Source organism: Pollachius pollachius, assembly GCF_949987615.1.
Source record: "Pollachius pollachius genome assembly, chromosome: 10".
Classification (NCBI taxonomy): Eukaryota; Metazoa; Chordata; class Actinopteri; order Gadiformes; family Gadidae; genus Pollachius; species Pollachius pollachius.
Window position 1 is genome coordinate 5,385,621 of NC_136943.1, and position 16,676 is coordinate 5,402,296.

Genomic DNA, 16,676 nt, shown 5'->3' on the forward strand with positions numbered 1-16,676 from the left:
AAAATAGTCCACTCGATCTCTAGTAGGTTATGAAAATACTTCCACCGTCAGACTGAACCCTAGCCATCGGCTCCTATTTCCACCTAGTCCGTGCAGGGGCAGCAGAGAGGTGGACCCCTCTTTCTAACAAAGGGTTATGTCGAAAACTACATTTGTACTCGTATACTGACACCCAGTGATCGTTCACGTGCAACGCCATCCTAACATTGGGTAACAGAGACTCGTGATTCGTATATATTCAGACAATACTGGTGCAGCTACTACGACTCATAATTGTAGGCCTATAATATTATTATTAATAATAATAATAATAATAATAATAATAATAATAATAATAATAATATGCATAATAATATTCATAATTAATGTATAATGATTTAATTTATAATCACATGTTTACTATTATTGTGATACATGCATTTTGATATAATAGGAAATAATGTATATCCCATAATAAAAAATAATCTTAATAAATAATGTGTTTTTGTGTTTTTCTTAATCAAACAGTACATTGGAATGGATGAAATATTCAAGCATATCCTCTTAACAATTAATGCAGTTTGGAGGTGAGTCTTCTGAAGCCAAGAGGTTTAAGAACGACGATCCATACCCGCAAAGCACCCTAGGAAGTTTTTTTACTGAGGAAGAAAAGTGTTCTAATTTAGTAGAACACTCAAACCTCTAAATTTATTAACAAGCATTTAGCAGAACCGCAATACCGCTTGGACATCACGGACGGCAGCGGTCTCTTCAAGCACCATGGACAGCGACAAGATAAGGATAGGATTCTGAGTTGAATGCGTATCACATTTGGAACACAGACTCCCATCAATATAGTAACCATAAGGAAGTTACAATTCAATTAAAATGTTCATGTTAAAAACGTACTTTCCTGGCAAATGTAAAACACTGAAGACTGAAGTTAATCTTACCTCTGTAGATGTACTCCTCCTGTCAGGGACCACTAGAGTGTTCCCATTGCTCCCCGGGACTATAGTAGATCCTATACTCATTCTGGGTCCAACTAACATGTAGCGTTTCTCTCCAGATCTGTACTGGATGCTGTGACACAGAGTTCCGTCATAGTTTGTTTCTTGTAAATACTTGGCAGCACTAAGTTCCATTGGTTTGGAGCACTGCATCACAACCAACACGATGATGCTGGCGATGAAGAGAGCAGAGACAGAGCCCAGAGTTATCATCAGATAAAAAGTGACATTGCTCTCATCGTCTGCCTTTGAAAGACTTTTCTCATCAGAAGCTGAAATGGCCTCTTTGGGCTCCACCAGCTTGACAACCACAGTAGCTGTTGCTGAGAGTGACACGTTCCCATTGTCTTTGACCAGTATGACAAGTTTATGTTGAGCCTCGTCTGTCTCGGTGAATGAGCGCAGTGTTCTTATCCGTCCCGTATAGCGGTCCAAACCAAAGAGACTGTGGTCCGTAACCAACTCGAAAGAGAATAACAGCCAGCCGTTATATCCCACATCGGCATCATAGGCTCTCACTTTAGTCACCAGGTGGCCTGCTTTCATATTACGCGCCGTCTCCTCCACGCCCTCAGCAGAACCATTGGAGCTGAGTGGATACAAGATGACCGGAGCGTTGTCGTTCTGATCCAAAATGAACACGTTGACTGTGACGTTGCTGTTCATTCTTGGGATCCCCCCGTCCGAGGCAAGAACGTCGAATTTGAACATTTTCAGTTTTTCAAAATCGAAACATTGAAGCGCCTGTATATCTCCATTTTCGGGGTTAATGTTTAGAATTGGTGTTATCTTACTGTCAGGGCTATCGTCTCTTATGATATGGTACGTAATACGCGCGTTTTCTCCTTCGTCACGATCCGTCGCCGTCACGGAAAACAACGATGTCCCCTGGGCGTTATTCTCATTAAGGTAGAACGTATAAAGGTTTCGGGAAAATTCAGGTTTGTTATCATTGACGTCTGAGACAGCGATTGTTAATGTAAGCTCAGAGGACAAGCGTGGATTCCCTGCGTCTTTGGCCACTATTGTTAAGTCGTAGAAGGGCTGCTTCTCTCTGTCCAGCGGGGACTTTGTGACCACCGCGTACATGTTGTCCTGAATGGAAGGTGCGAGTGTGAAAGGCACATCGCCGCTTACAAGGCTCGTAACTTTTCCGTTGATTCCGGAATCTAAATCCGTTATGCTTATTAATGCTACCGTGGTTCCTGGTCTAGAATCTTCGGAAATTGTGTTAGACAACGATGTCACGTCAATTTCTGGTGCATTGTCATTTAGGTCCACGACCTGAATGCTGACGCTTTTATCCGTTCTGAATGGTACAGATCCCCTGTCAGATGCTTGAATATCAATCTCATAACTGTCCTCAATTTCATAGTCTATAATTCCTTTCACTGTTATGTCACCTGTCATCTGATCAACGGCGAACACTTCTCGCACGTTATCATTGACGTTACCAAACGAATATATAACTTCGCCGTTCAACCCTTCATCTAAATCCGTGGCATTTACTTGTAGGACAGTGGTGCCAATCGGGGAGTTTTCGTTTAAAGTCGCAGAATACACGTCTTTTGTAAAAACAGGCATATTATCGTTCACATCTAAAACATCAATGTGTATTTCAACCGTCCCTGACCTGGCAGGCTTCCCACCGTCCGTTGCCGTAAGTAATAGTTTATGAAAACTAGATTTTTCTCTGTCAAGTGGGCTTTGCAAATACAAAATAGGGACTTTACCGTCCTTCCCGCGATCTTTGACCTCCAACCTAAAATGATTATTTGCACTGAGCATATAATGTTGTACAGAATGTATCCCCCCATCTGGGTCCCGGGCAGCGTGTAATTGGAACCTTGCTCCTGGTAGGGTCGACTCTGAAATCTCTATTCGTTTGTCTTCCTCTGGAAAAAGCGGCGAGTGGTCGTTTACATCCAACACGTCCACTGCGACATAATGGATCTCAAGAGGGTTTTCCAGCACGCTTTTGAGGTTGATCAAACACACACTGGCCCGGTCGCATATTTTCTCGCGATCTATGCTCTGGTTCACATATAGAATGCCATCGTTTTGATTAACCAGGAAAAGGGTCTCGGTAGCACTCGATACAATGCGAAATCTCCTCTGTTTCAACATGTTCCGATCCAGTCCGAGGTCCTTAGCGATATTCCCAACTGCGGTCCCTTCTTTAATTTCTTCAAATATAGAATATTTTATCTGGCCAGATGTCTCCGCAAGAAGCATCGTGAACGCGAAGACAAAGAATGCAAACGGTCTTCTTTGTCGCCATGGATGATGTCCTTTTTGTTCCATAATGCAATTGAATCACGAATACCGAAAACGTATATTTAAAACCAGTGCATTTATATCCCGATTAGGTTAGATCCAGCACAGCTGCAACAAGGGCGGTGATAAAGGCCTACTCTACACAGTTTTAACATTCAGAGTAGGCTGCTACCCCTGTAATCACAGCATTGTGTATCGCTGAACACGGGAGAGACGGTCTCCTCCCAATGATGACCAAACTGAGCAAGGTTTATAGAGTAGAGCAGTGCCACCTCGCGATGTTAAAGTAAAATACATCCTTTCACTCGCGGTCAAAGTGATTGTTACAGAAAACTCATTGCACCACAACAGTATGTATGCTATGGCTACCAAATTTTGGGGATAACATAGAGAACCTCAAGCTGAATAAACGGTGTATAAATTCATAAGTATATCATGTTGTTGTGACATTGAAACACAGCATGTTCAATTGAACATGAATGGACAAAATCTAAATTAAAAAGGTGTATTTCCTAATTATTAGAAGCATCCAGTCGCAATAACAAGTATCTTTAAATGTGAGACTGGTGAACCTGCATCCTACCTTCACCATTATCCCCCCCTCCGTCCAACACCAACACCACCACCCACTCAACCACCAACACCGTCACCCTTTAACAACCACCTCCACCACCATCACCACAACCACCACCCACTCAACCACCAACAACGTCACCCTTTAACAACCACCTCCACCACCATCACCACAACCACCACCCACTCAACCACCAACAACGTCACCCTTTAACAACCACCTCCACTACCATCACCACCACCACCACCTCAACCACCAACACCGTCACCCTTTAACAACCACCACCACCACCATCACCACAACCACCACCTCAACCACCAACACCGTCACCCTTTAACAACCACCTCCACCATCATCACCACCACCACCACCTCTTGTTCCTACACCACCACCCCCTTAACCACCACCTCCACCTGCGCCATCGTCACCACCACCTCCACGGACAGGCATGACGTTGAAAAGGTGATACCTCCAGTAAGGAATTATAACGTATAAAGTGTGCAGGTGTACGAAGATGCATGTCTTAATAGCAACAAAAGAAAACACATCTCCTATTAGACATCTATTGAATTGGATTCCACATTTTTAGAAATGTAATACACTTTCAGTAGCCTAAGTGTTAGAAAGCTTTTTTAAAACAATACTTTGTAGATGTGAAGGAAAACAACTTAGACATTGTGATACTTTTTATGCTTTATGAATAAATATTGGATTATATTCAAAGGCAAGCAACGATGAATTAAGTAAATTACACATTTATGTTATTGCTTACCTCTGCAGATGTACTCCTCCTGTCAGGGACCACCAGAGTGTTCCCATTGCTCCCCGGGACTATAGTAGATCCTATACTCATTCTGGGTCCAACTAACATGTAGCGTTTCTCTCCAGATCGGTACTGGATGCTGTGACACAGAGTTCCATCATAGTTCGTTTCTGGTAAATACTTGGAGGATACGTCTGTGGTTTTAGAGCACTGCATTGCAATCAGCACAATAATACTGATGAGAAAAAGAGTTGAAACTGAAGCCAGAGTTATCATTAAATAAAATGTCAGCCCACTATCCCCGATGTCAGTCACTGCACTTTTCACATCAGAAGTTGAAATGGCCTCTTTGGGCTCCACCAGCTTGACAACCACAGTAGCTGTTGCTGAGAGTGACACGTTCCCATTGTCTTTGACCAGTATGACCAGTTTGTGTTGAGCCTCGTCTGTCTCTGTGAATGAGCGCAGTGTTCTTATCCGTCCAGTATAGCGGTCCAAACTAAAGAGACTGTGGTCACTCACTTCCAGTAGTGAAAATAACAGCCAGCCGTTGTATCCTATATCAGCATCGTAGGCTCTCACTTTAGTCACCAGGTGGCCTGCAGGAACATTGCGAGGAACCTCCTCTACTCCTTCAGCAGAACCGTTAGAGCTGACCGGATGTAAGATAACCGGAGGATTGTCGTTCTGGTCCAGAAGAAACACGTTCACCGAAACATTACTGCTCAATGCTGGCGTTCCAGAGTCAGAGGCCACTATTTTAAATGTGAACGTTTTTAGAGACTCAAAGTCAAATGTTTTCAGTGCAGAAATCTGTCCGTTATCTGAGTTCACATTGAGGAATGAGGCCATATCTTTGGGACCCCCTTGTCTGAGAATATGATACGTTATGGCTGCATTTTCATTCAGATCCCGGTCAGAAGCGCTCACTGAGAATATGGAGGCTAGCACTGCGTTGTTCTCTACTAGATACAACTCTACTGGATTCTTTAGGAAAGACGGACTGTTATCATTCACATCCGCTATCTGAACCCCGAGGGTCTTGGAGGCTAACAACGGAGGGTCCCCACAGTCTGCCGCGGTGATCGTTATATCATAATGAGACACCGTCTCTCGATCCAGCAAGCCCTTAGTGACAATAGAATAGACGTTGTCTTTATAGGTGGGTTTCAGTTCAAAGGGAAGGTCTTTGGTGAGGCTTAAAATTATTTTACCATTCACACCTGAGTCCTTATCTGACACGCTAATCAAGGAAATACCTGTGCCAGGTTTGGTGTCTTCTGGCACTGTGTTTGAGAGGGATGTAACTTCTATAGTTGGTGGATTATCATTCAGGTCTTGTATCTTTATGATGACCCTGCACTCGGTTGAAGATGGTGGTGTCCCTTTATCAGAGGCTTGCACATCTATCTTATAAACCTCTGCTTCCTCAAAATCCACACCTCCTTTCACTTTAATTTCTCCACTTAAGCTATTCAGTTCGAAAATATCATAAACGATTCGGCTCAAGGTTTTGCCAAAACTATATTCTATCTCACCATTAACCCCTTCATCTCGGTCTATTGCAGTCACTGATATGACAGAAGATCCAATTTGAACATTTTCTTTGATTGTAACATGATAGGTATCCTGACTGAAAACAGGGCGGTTATCATTAATATCAAGGACGATAATGGAAACATTCAGAGTACCAGATCTGCGAGGCTTACCTCCGTCAATGGCTGTTAAAACCAGCATGTGTTCGCTCATTTGCTCTCTGTCTAACGCCTTCTTCAAAACTAGGAATGGTATTTTATCGTCATCACTTTGCCGCACATCTATTTCAAAGTGATCGTTAGACGTCAATGTATATGTGCGTACTGAGTTTATTCCGGCGTCAGGATCACGAGCAGCTTGGAGTTTAAATCTCATTCCCGTAGACGTATGTTCTCCTATTTCAAACGTTTGCTCATTTTCCGGAAAACGAGGGGAGTTATCATTAACATCAGTAATTTCTATGACTAGATACTGGATTTCAAGAGGATTTTCAACGACAATCTTAAGCTCCATTAGACAAGCGCTGTCCCCACGACACAGCTCTTCTCTGTCAATTTTCCCATTGACGATCAAGTCTCCATTGTTCTGATTTACGCCAAAAAGAGAATCCATAGTCGTTGACACAATTCGAAAGCGGCGATCAATCAAAGACGAGATATCGATGCCAAGATCCTTTGCAATATTCCCAACGACAGATCCATGTTTTACTTCTTCTGGAATAGAGTATCTTAATTGAGCCGAAACCTGTTCTTGGAAAAACAGCCATAGGAGGGACCAATAGAAAACCGGCCTAACAAAGGTAGTATTTTGTCCGAGTGATTTACCCCCCATGTTTAGATGAAAAAACAACAAGCATCTATAACTAAAAACATTGCGGTACAAAGCTTTCCGTTCAAAACGCCAGGTCCAACATATTAAAATAAACCGCACCTTGTCCTTCCCAATCCGTTCTGACTCAAACCTCTCCTCTATTCCGTTCTCAAACAAAAGCCGATGGGAGGATGGGAATCGTTCTACGTGCTCCTGGTGTAACACTGACCTCTTGAGGGGCAATTGTCCCGCATTGCAAAACAATATTCTTGGTTGAATCACGGATGTCTATCTGGTGATACAGCTGTCAAATGATTGACGATGTCTTCTTTTTCCTAACCCTTAGCAATGTGCATTGCATTAAAATAACCCACACAAGCATGCTTACAATATCAATAATATTTGTAGTAGTCCTTCAAAAGGCCTCATTTGTTTGATGCCTAAATATCGATCTCATCATTTGTAGGACGAATCATTAGTAATATTACCAATAACGCCATTATTCGTTTGCTGGAATATTCTGAAGAAATACTTGGGCGTTTTATTTCAATTATATTTTATATAATATCTAATAGATTTATAAACCTTCCCAAAATCATGATATATTACAAAACAATAGTTAATTATTATCCCCTTACCTCAGCAGATGTACTCCTCCTGTCAGGGACCACTAGAGTGTTTCCATTGCTCCCAGGGACTATAGTAGATCCTATACTCATTCTGGGTCCAACTAACATGTAGCGTTTCTCTCCAGATCGGTACTGGATGCTGTGACACAGAGTTCCATCGTAGTTTGTTTCTGGTAAATACTTGGAGGATACATCCGTGGTTTTAGAGCACTGCATTGCAATCAGCACAATAATACTGATAAGAAAAAGAGTTGAAACTGATGCCAGAGTTATCATTAAATAAAATGTCACTCCACTATCCCCAATGTCAGTCACTGCACTTTTCAAATCAGAAGCTGAAATGGCCTCTTTGGGCTCAACCAGCTTGACAACCACTGTAGCTGTTGCTGAGAGTGACACGTTCCCATTGTCTTTGACCAGTATGACCAGTTTATGTTGAGCCTTGTCTGTCTCTGTGAATGAGCGCAGTGTTCTTATCCGTCCAGTATAGCGGTCCAAACCAAAGAGACTGTGGTCACTCACTTCCTGTAGTGAGAACAGCAGCCAGCCGTTGTATCCTATATCAGCATCATACGCTCTCACTTTAGTCACCAGGTGGCCTGCAGGAACATTGCGAGGAACCTCCTCTACTCCTTCAGCAGAACCATTAGAGCTGATGGGATGTAAGATAACTGGAGGGTTGTCGTTCTGGTCCAAGACGAACACAGTCACAGTGACGTTTTTGCTAAGTGGATGACTTCCAGAGTCTCGGGCAATCACTTGAAATTTGAAGGTTTTTACACTTTCAAAGTCAAAGCTTCTAAGTGCAAAAATGTCTCCGCTTTCAGGAATTATGTTTAGAGTGGAGGTGAGCTTGTTATGTTGAACTTCGTCTTTGAAAATGCTATATGAAATTAGAGCGTTGTCTCCTATATCGCGGTCAGAGGCCCTTACCGAAAATACCAATGCTCCTGGGTTATTATTTTCAGGAACATAGAATGTATAAGGGCTGATTAAAAAATTGGGGCTGTTGTCATTCACATCTGACACATCAATTCTAATGTTTTTTTCTGATGATAATGACTGATCCCCTCCATCCTTGGCCATGATTGCAATGTCATAGTGAGACTCTCTCTCTCTGTCTAAGACGGATTTGGTGACCACCGAGTACATGTTATCCTGCAACGATGTGGTCAATTCGAATGGGACTTTGTTCTTAATAGAACAAAACACTTTCCCATTGACCCCTGAATCCCGGTCGTTAACGCTGATCAAAGCCACTGTGGTTCCTTGTCGGGAGTCCTCTGGTATCGTGCTAGAAAATGACGTTAATTCAATCTCTGGGGCATTGTCGTTTAAGTCTACTATTTTAATAATTACACTTTTGTCAGTTGTCAAAGGAATACTTCCTTTGTCAGATGCTTGTATATCAATCTGATATCTATCTTTTTCTTCATAATCAATGACTCCTTTCACAACGATCTCACCTGTATTAATATCTACATCAAAAAGATTCCGTATCTTTTCTTTGACGTTGCTACCATATGCATAACCCACTTCCCCGTTCAATCCTAGGTCGAGGTCTGTGGCGTTTACTTGTAAAACTGTCGTACCAATAGGAGAATTCTCTTGTAATTCTGCGGTATACGAGTCTTTTGTGAAAATGGGCCAATTGTCATTCACATCCAAAACGTCAACAAGAATATCAATAGCCCCTGATCGAGGAGGTTTTCCTCCGTCCATAGCAGTAAGCAGTAATTTATGGCTTCCCATACTTTCTCTATCTAACTGTTTCAGTAAATGTAATATAGGGATCAGGCCATCTTCCCCTCTATCGTTCACCTCTAAACGAAAATGTTCATTAGAGCTGAGTTTATATTGTTTGATAGAGTGAACGCCACTGTCCAGATCATGGGCCGCCTGCAGTGGAAACCGAGCGCCGGGTAGCGCTGACTCAAAGATTTCTAATCTCTTCTCTTTCTCCGGGAAGGTGGGGGAATGGTCGTTCACGTCCAGAATCTCTACCGATACGTAATGGATTTCAAGTGGGGATTCTAAAACGGTTTTCAAGTTGATCACACAAGCGCTGATCTGTCCACATATCTCCTCTCGGTCTAATTGTCGATCGACATACAATATTCCGTCTTCCAGATTTACTCGAAACAGTGTGTCCGTAGAACCAGTCACAATACGAAACGCTCTGTGTTTCAGTGTTTTCGTATCGAGTCCCAAATCCTTGGCTATATTTCCAACCACGGTCCCTTCTTTGACCTCCTCCGAAATGGAATATCGTATTTGCGCGGAGGCCACGGTCCATAACAGCAGAAGCATGCAGACGAGCCATCGCCATTGTCTGAGGCGCGCGGCTACACACCCTCTTTGTTCCATGATTTAACAAAAAAATGTAAAAAATACAAAGTGGGAGAAAACTATAATGGAATTGAATCGATTCTCATTTTGCCATTTGAAAAGCTTAGATGTTGTCCACAATTATCGTGTAATTACAATGTAGTAGTATCCAGGGAAAGCTGCTGCTTCACTGATATTGTAAACGAAATGGGTTATGGAGGCGGGCTTACAGGCAGAGGGTGGTCGTTCAAAATACGATATTTTCTAAATCTATACTGACACCAAACGATTCAGAGAAACATTGCCAGCACTTCCTGAAGTGGAAATATGTAAGCCTTAACTGTGTGGTAAGCACTGAGACAAAGACAATCAAAACACTAAATACAATTAGTTGTTTTAATGAACACACATCTTCGTAGAATTAACTAAAATATAGATAACTATTTTCGGTTGATAAGAAAATATATGTGACGCTATTTCAAAACAATTTGTCGACATAAACCATGACAAAGAAGGTGTAATGTGGAAAAAGCTTGTTTTCGTTTGACCGGATTTAATGTTGTTGTTGTGAGCAAAATAAGCAAAAAAATCGAACAATTAAATATTTGATCGTTCTTACCTCTGCAGATGTACTCCTCCTGTCAGGGACCACTAGAGTGTTCCCATTGCTCCCCGGGACTATAGTAGATCCTATACTCATTCTGGGTCCAACTAACATGTAACGTTTCTCTCCAGATCTGTACTGGATGCTGTGACACAGAGTTCCGTCATAGTTTGTTTCTGGTAAATACTTGGAGGATACGTCCGTGGTTTTAGAGCACTGCATTGCAATCAGCACAATAATACTGATAAGAAAAAGAGTGGAAACTGACGCCAGAGTTATCATTAAATAAAATGTCACTCCACTATCCCCAATGTCTGCCGCTGCACTTTTGACATCAGAAGCTGAAATTGCCTCTTTGGGCTCCACCAGTTTGACAATCACAGTAGCTGTTGCTGAGAGGGACACGTTCCCATTGTCTTTGACCAGTATGACCAGTTTATGTTGAGCCTCGTCTGTCTCTGTGAATGAGCGCAGTGTTCTTATCCGTCCAGTATAGCGGTCCAAACCAAAGAGACTGTGGTCAGTGATTTGTTGTATGGAAAATAATAACCATCCGTTATATCCAATGTCGGCGTCATAAGCTCTAACTTTGGAGACTAAGTGACCCGCGTTCACGTTGCGTGGAATATCCTCCACACCTTCTGCGGAACCGTTGGTGCTGGTCGGGTACAAGATAACGGGCGCGTTGTCGTTCTGATCCAGAATGAACACGTTGACTGTGGCGTTGCTGCTCAGCGACGGAGTTCCAGAATCCGAGGCACACACCTTGAACTGGAATGTTTTCTCCACTTCGAAATCAAAAGACTTCAGAGCTAATATCTCGCCATTTTCCGGGTTTATATTTAAAAAAGAGGCCAGTTTGTTAATGTCACCTTCAGGTTTGAGAATGCGATAAGAAACAAGCGCATTGCTACCCTCATCTGAATCAACCGCTTTGACTGAAAACATTGGAGCTCCCGCTACGTTATTTTCACTGATATAAAAATCGTATTTGCTGAATATAAACTCCGGATGGTTATCGTTCACATCTGATATAAGAACACTAATCTTCCTGTCAGCCGTGAGTGCTGGCTCACCGGTGTCTTTAGCCATAATTGTTAAGTCGTATTGGGATCGCTTCTCTCTATCCAGGGTGCTCTTGGTAACGACAGAATACATGTTTTCCTGGGACGATGGCATTATTGTAAAAGGCAAACCTGCCGTCATAGAACAAACTACTTTTCCATTCAGACCGGAGTCTTTGTCACTTACACTGATCAATGCTACCGTGGTTCCAATTCTGGAATCCTCGGGGAGAGCAGTGGAAAAGGATGTCACTTCTATCTCGGGTGCATTATCATTAAGATCAACTATTTTTACCAATACGCTTTTGTCTGTTTTAAGTGTAGCGGATCCTCTGTCCGACGCCTGTATATCAATCTCGTAGCTGTCGTCTGTCTCAAAGTCTATCACGTCTTTTACAATTATGAATCCTTTGTTGGCGTCAACTTCAAATACTTTGCGGATTTGTTCGTTGACATGATTAGCAAACGAATAAATTACTTCACCGTTGGATCCTTCATCTAGATCCGTTGCATTTACTTGTAACACGGTGGTGCCAATAGGCGAGTTTTCACTCAACATAACGGAGTAGCTATCTTTAGTAAAAACGGGGTAATTGTCATTAACGTCTAGTACGTTCACTATAATCTGTACAGTACCGGATTTTGGAGGTTTTCCTCCATCCAAAGCCGTTAGCAGTAATCTGTGACTACTCATTGACTCTCTATCGAGTGGCTTCTGCAGATTGAGAATAGGTATTTTACCGTCCTTCCCTCTATCCCTGATCTCCAAACGAAAATGTTCATTTTGGTTCAGTTTGTAATGTTGGACAGAATATGACCCAACATCTTGGTCATGTGCAGCCTGTAATGTAAATTTAGCACCTGGTAATACAGATTCAGATATTTCAAGACGTTGGACTTTCTCTGAAAAAACGGGAGCATGGTCATTTACATCCACCACCTCCACTGACACGTAGTGTATTTCCAGGGGGTTCTCTAGAACGGTTTTCAGATTGACGAGACAAACACTGCTCCGCTCACACATCCTCTCCCGGTCCACAGCCTGGCTCACATACAAATTGCCGTCTTTCTGGTTGATCTCAAAATGCGGTTCGTTCGAGCCAGAAACGATACGGAATCCTCTGTCCTTTAAGATAGCTACATCAAGTCCAAGGTCCTTCGCGACGTTTCCCACAATGCTTCCTCGTTTAATATCCTCGGATATGGAATACCGAACCTGTGCAGAGGCAGTATGAAAAATAAAAACCAACGTGACCAAAAAAGCATCGAGGCGCCGGAGCAGCCTCCATGGCTCCCGTCGTCTTTGTTCCATCGTTCGATTAATACAATCTAATGTAGTCCAAAGTCCTAGAACTAAAACCGATCCCTCGAATGAGTGGTATCCACCATATTCCTGAATTCAAACGATTCTGTCAAATTATCTTTATCTTCTTTTTTTTTTACGGCTGTTGTTTTTCATTCAAATAAATAGCCTAGATCACACGAACGAATGCTTCGACCGAAACAACTACAGAATGGCAAGGGGGTGGGCGGCTATGAATGACGAGAGGCTGTGATGAGACCCCGTGTTTTCATTTGCTGGCTACACTGCCATCCCACGACCACCAGACAGACTGCAGCGGCCCGTGAGACAACGGAAACGCTCTCTGAATATCCCCAAGTATGGGTACATGTGGCACCAAATATTGACATGGCTTTGTAAATGTGAACAAGAATCGTATTGGGGGAATGCCTTTAGAAAAAGCATAGACGGCAGCATATAGATACCGACTTAACCAGATGGCATTTGAAAACAGTACCACGGAGAGCACGGTAATGCATTATAGGCATGCGTGAGTCATTCCCCCTTGTTGTTACAAAAATATAGATCTAAAGATAGATAGATACATGGATAGATAGAAAAAATATGTATAATTCTATAAATGTATAGATGTATAGCTATATCGATATATAGCAGAAAGACCTTCATCAGGACCGTGGAGTGTGCCGTTCTGATTATTTAAAACGAAAAAACAAATTACCGAAATGAACGTATGAATGTTCAAAGTTTTAAATGGTGAGGTTTTGCAGCATTGATATGATGATGATAAAGACAACAGTCTTCTTAGCCCTTCAGAACCATGTCTGGTCTGTGAAACCACAAAGTATTCCAATTGCTGCCCTATATTGTTGCTATTTTAGATGCTATACTCATTTTGGGTTTAATTATTCCCTTTATCAAAATAAGCAACACAATCAAACAATTCAATATCTCATTGATCTTACCTCTGTAGATGTACTCCTCCTCTCAGGGACCACTAGAGTGTTTCCATTGCTCCCAGGGACTATAGTAGATCCTATACTCATTCTGGGTCCAACTAACATGTAGCGTTTCTCTCCAGATCTGTACTGGATGCTGTGACACAGAGTTCCATCATAGTTTGTTTCTTGTAAATACTTGGCAGCACTAAGTTCCCTTGGTTTGGAGCATTGCATTACAACCAACACGATGATGCTGGCGATGAAGAGAGCGGAGACAGAGCCCAGAGTAATCATCAGATAAAAAGTGACATTGCTCTCATCGTCTGCCTTTGAAACACTTTTCACATCAGAAGCTGAAATGGCCTCTTTGGGCTCCACCAGCTTGACAACCACAGTAGCTGTTGCTGAGAGTGACACGTTCCCATTGTCCTTGACCAGTATGACCAGTTTGTGTTGAGCCTCGTCTGTCTCGGTGAATGAGCGCAGTGTTCTTATCCGTCCAGTATAGCGGTCCAAACCAAAGAGACTGTGGTCACTCACTTCCAGTAGTGAGAATAACATCCAGCCGTTGTATCCTATATCAGCATCGTAGGCTCTCACTTTAGTCACCAGGTGGCCTGCAGGAACATTGCGAGGAACCTCCTCCACTCCCTCAGCAGAACCGTTAGAGCTGACCGGATGTAAGATAACCGGAGGATTGTCATTATCATCCAGAATGAACACATGAACAGTGACGTTGCTGCTTCGTGAGTTAGTTCCCCCATCCGTGGCAACAACATGAAATGGGAACGTTTTAAGAGTTTCAAAATCAAAGCTTTTATGGGCCACTATAACGCCGCTTTCATGGTTGATGTTAAGAAAGGACGAATGGTCCCGTTCCTCTCTTGGTATATGATATGAAATGAGGGAATTTGAATCTTCATCTGGGTCAGAGGCTCTGACTGAAAAAAGGGAAGCACTTGGGTTGTTGTTTTCAGTGATATAGAATGTGTAATGGCTTAATGGGAATGTAGGACTATTGTCGTTTACATCTGATACAACAATGTGTATATTTTTTTCTGAAGATAGCATTGGCACTCCTGAGTCGCTGGCAATAATTCTAACATTGTATCCAGACTGCTTCTCTCTGTCTAAAGGGGCTTTCGTGACCAACGAATACATTTTGTCTTGAGTAGAAGGTGATAACGTGAAAGGAATGTCATCACTTAAAGAGCAAACGACTTTGCCGTTAAGCCCAGAATCTAGATCATTCACGCTTATTAATGCAACAGTCGTTCCTAGTCGAGCATCTTCCGAAACTGCCCTTGAAAACGAAGTTACTTCTATTTCTGGCACATTATCGTTCAAATCAACAATATTAACCAATACACTTTTGTCTGTCTTGAAAGGAGCCGGTCCCTTATCTGATGCCTTTATATCAATGTCATAGCTCTCTGCCATTTCGAAATCTAGTAAACCCTGCACAATAATTTCACCTGTATTTAGATCTATATGAAAAAGCTCTAGTATTGAGCGGTCCACGTTATTACCGAAAGAATAGAGGATTTCTCCGTTCGATCCCTGGTCTATATCTGTGGCATTTATTTGTATTACGGTGGTGCCTATAGGGGAATTTTCATTCAAATTAACAGCATAAACTTCTTTGGTAAAAATTGGCATATTATCATTAACATCTAAAACATCCACTTGGATTTGCACTGAACCTGATCTCGGGGGTTTTCCTCCATCGATGGCAGTAAGAAGTAATCTATGACTGGCCTTTGTTTCCCTATCGAGCGGCCTTAGCAGATTCAACACGGGTATTTTCCCGTCTTTTCCACGATCTTTAATTTCTAAACGGAAGTGGTCGTTGTGGCTCAGTTTATATTCTTGAACTGTAAATTGACCAACGTCCGAGTCTCGAGCGGCCTGGAGTTGAATTCGTAATCCTGGCTGACTGGATTCAGAAACCTCTAAACGAGCCTCCTTCTCCGAGAAGCTGGGAGAGTGATCGTTCACGTCTAGCACCTCGACAACAACATAATGAATCTCAAGAGGATTTTCCAGAACAGTTTTCAGATTGATCAAGCACGGAATGGTTCGTTCGCACACGGCCTCCCTGTCAATGATTTCCTTGACGTACAATAAACCATCGTGCTGGTTGACCTGGAACAGAGACTCCGTAGACCCGGGCACGATTCGACATCCTCTCTCCTTCAATGAATTCGTATCCAGTCCCAAATCCTTTGCGATATTACCAACCACCGTTCCTTTTTTGACTTCCTCGGTTATGGAATAGCGGATCTGCGCCGAAACGTTGCACAACAAAAGTAAGAGAAAACCGACGGCATAAGCAATGCTTGCCGGGTGTTCATTTTTCTCCATAATGTTCCAATCCTTCCTTTTGAACACCGTCAAAGGTGAATCGAGGATATATGAGATCAACGAAAAAATAGTCCACTCGATCTCTAGTAGGTTATGATAATATTTCCACCGTCAGATTGAACCTTAGCCATCGGCTCCTATTTCCACCTAGTCCGTGCAGGCGCAGCAGAGGGGTGGACCCCTCTTTTTAACAAAGGGTTATGTCGAAAACTACATTTGTACTCGTATACTGACACCCAGTGATCGTTCACGTGCAACGCCATTCTAACATTGGGTAACAGAGACTCGTGATTCGTATATATTCAGACAATACTGGTGCAGCTACTACGACTCATAATTGTAGGCCTATAATAATAATAATAATAATAAGAAGAAGAAGAAGAAGAAGAAGAAGAAGAAGAAGAAGAAGAATATGCATAATAATATGAATATTAAAATTCATAATTAATGTATAATTATTCAATTTATAATCACATGTTTACTATTATTTTGATACA

General features: G+C 42.3%; 4 protein-coding genes across 4 annotated transcripts in view; all 4 read right to left on the minus strand.

Moving 5' to 3' along the window:
• Nucleotides 1-6,751, minus strand: part of LOC307081616 (protocadherin alpha-10-like) — a gene marked incomplete at both ends in the record, with an annotated part of 83,088 nt that extends 76,337 nt beyond the window's left edge. The window contains 2 exons of the mRNA XM_079744864.1: nucleotides 5,266-5,790; nucleotides 6,673-6,751. Coding sequence (XP_079600990.1) covers nucleotides 5,266-5,790; nucleotides 6,673-6,751 — 604 coding nt within the window. The remainder of the gene's footprint in view (nucleotides 1-5,265; nucleotides 5,791-6,672) is intronic.
• Nucleotides 730-3,224, minus strand: LOC307081547 (protocadherin alpha-3-like; the record flags this gene model as incomplete). The annotated part of the gene is made up of 2 exons (XM_079744800.1): nucleotides 730-748; nucleotides 889-3,224. The coding sequence occupies 2 exons, from the start codon at nucleotides 3,222-3,224 to the stop codon at nucleotides 730-732; spliced, it is 2,355 nt and encodes a 784-aa protein (XP_079600926.1).
• Nucleotides 6,752-7,575: 824 nt separating the features above from the next.
• On the minus strand, nucleotides 7,576-9,888 carry LOC307081617 (protocadherin alpha-8-like; the record flags this gene model as incomplete). The annotated part of the gene is made up of 1 exon (XM_079744865.1): nucleotides 7,576-9,888. One exon carries the CDS (start codon nucleotides 9,886-9,888, stop codon nucleotides 7,576-7,578), a length of 2,313 nt encoding a protein of 770 aa, XP_079600991.1.
• A 571-nt stretch (nucleotides 9,889-10,459) lies between these two features.
• Nucleotides 10,460-16,179, minus strand: LOC307081618 (protocadherin beta-15-like; the record flags this gene model as incomplete). Its single annotated transcript, XM_079744866.1, has 2 exons — nucleotides 10,460-12,199; nucleotides 15,502-16,179. 2 exons carry the CDS (start codon nucleotides 16,177-16,179, stop codon nucleotides 10,460-10,462), a joined length of 2,418 nt encoding a protein of 805 aa, XP_079600992.1.
• Nucleotides 16,180-16,676: the final 497 nt, after the last annotated feature.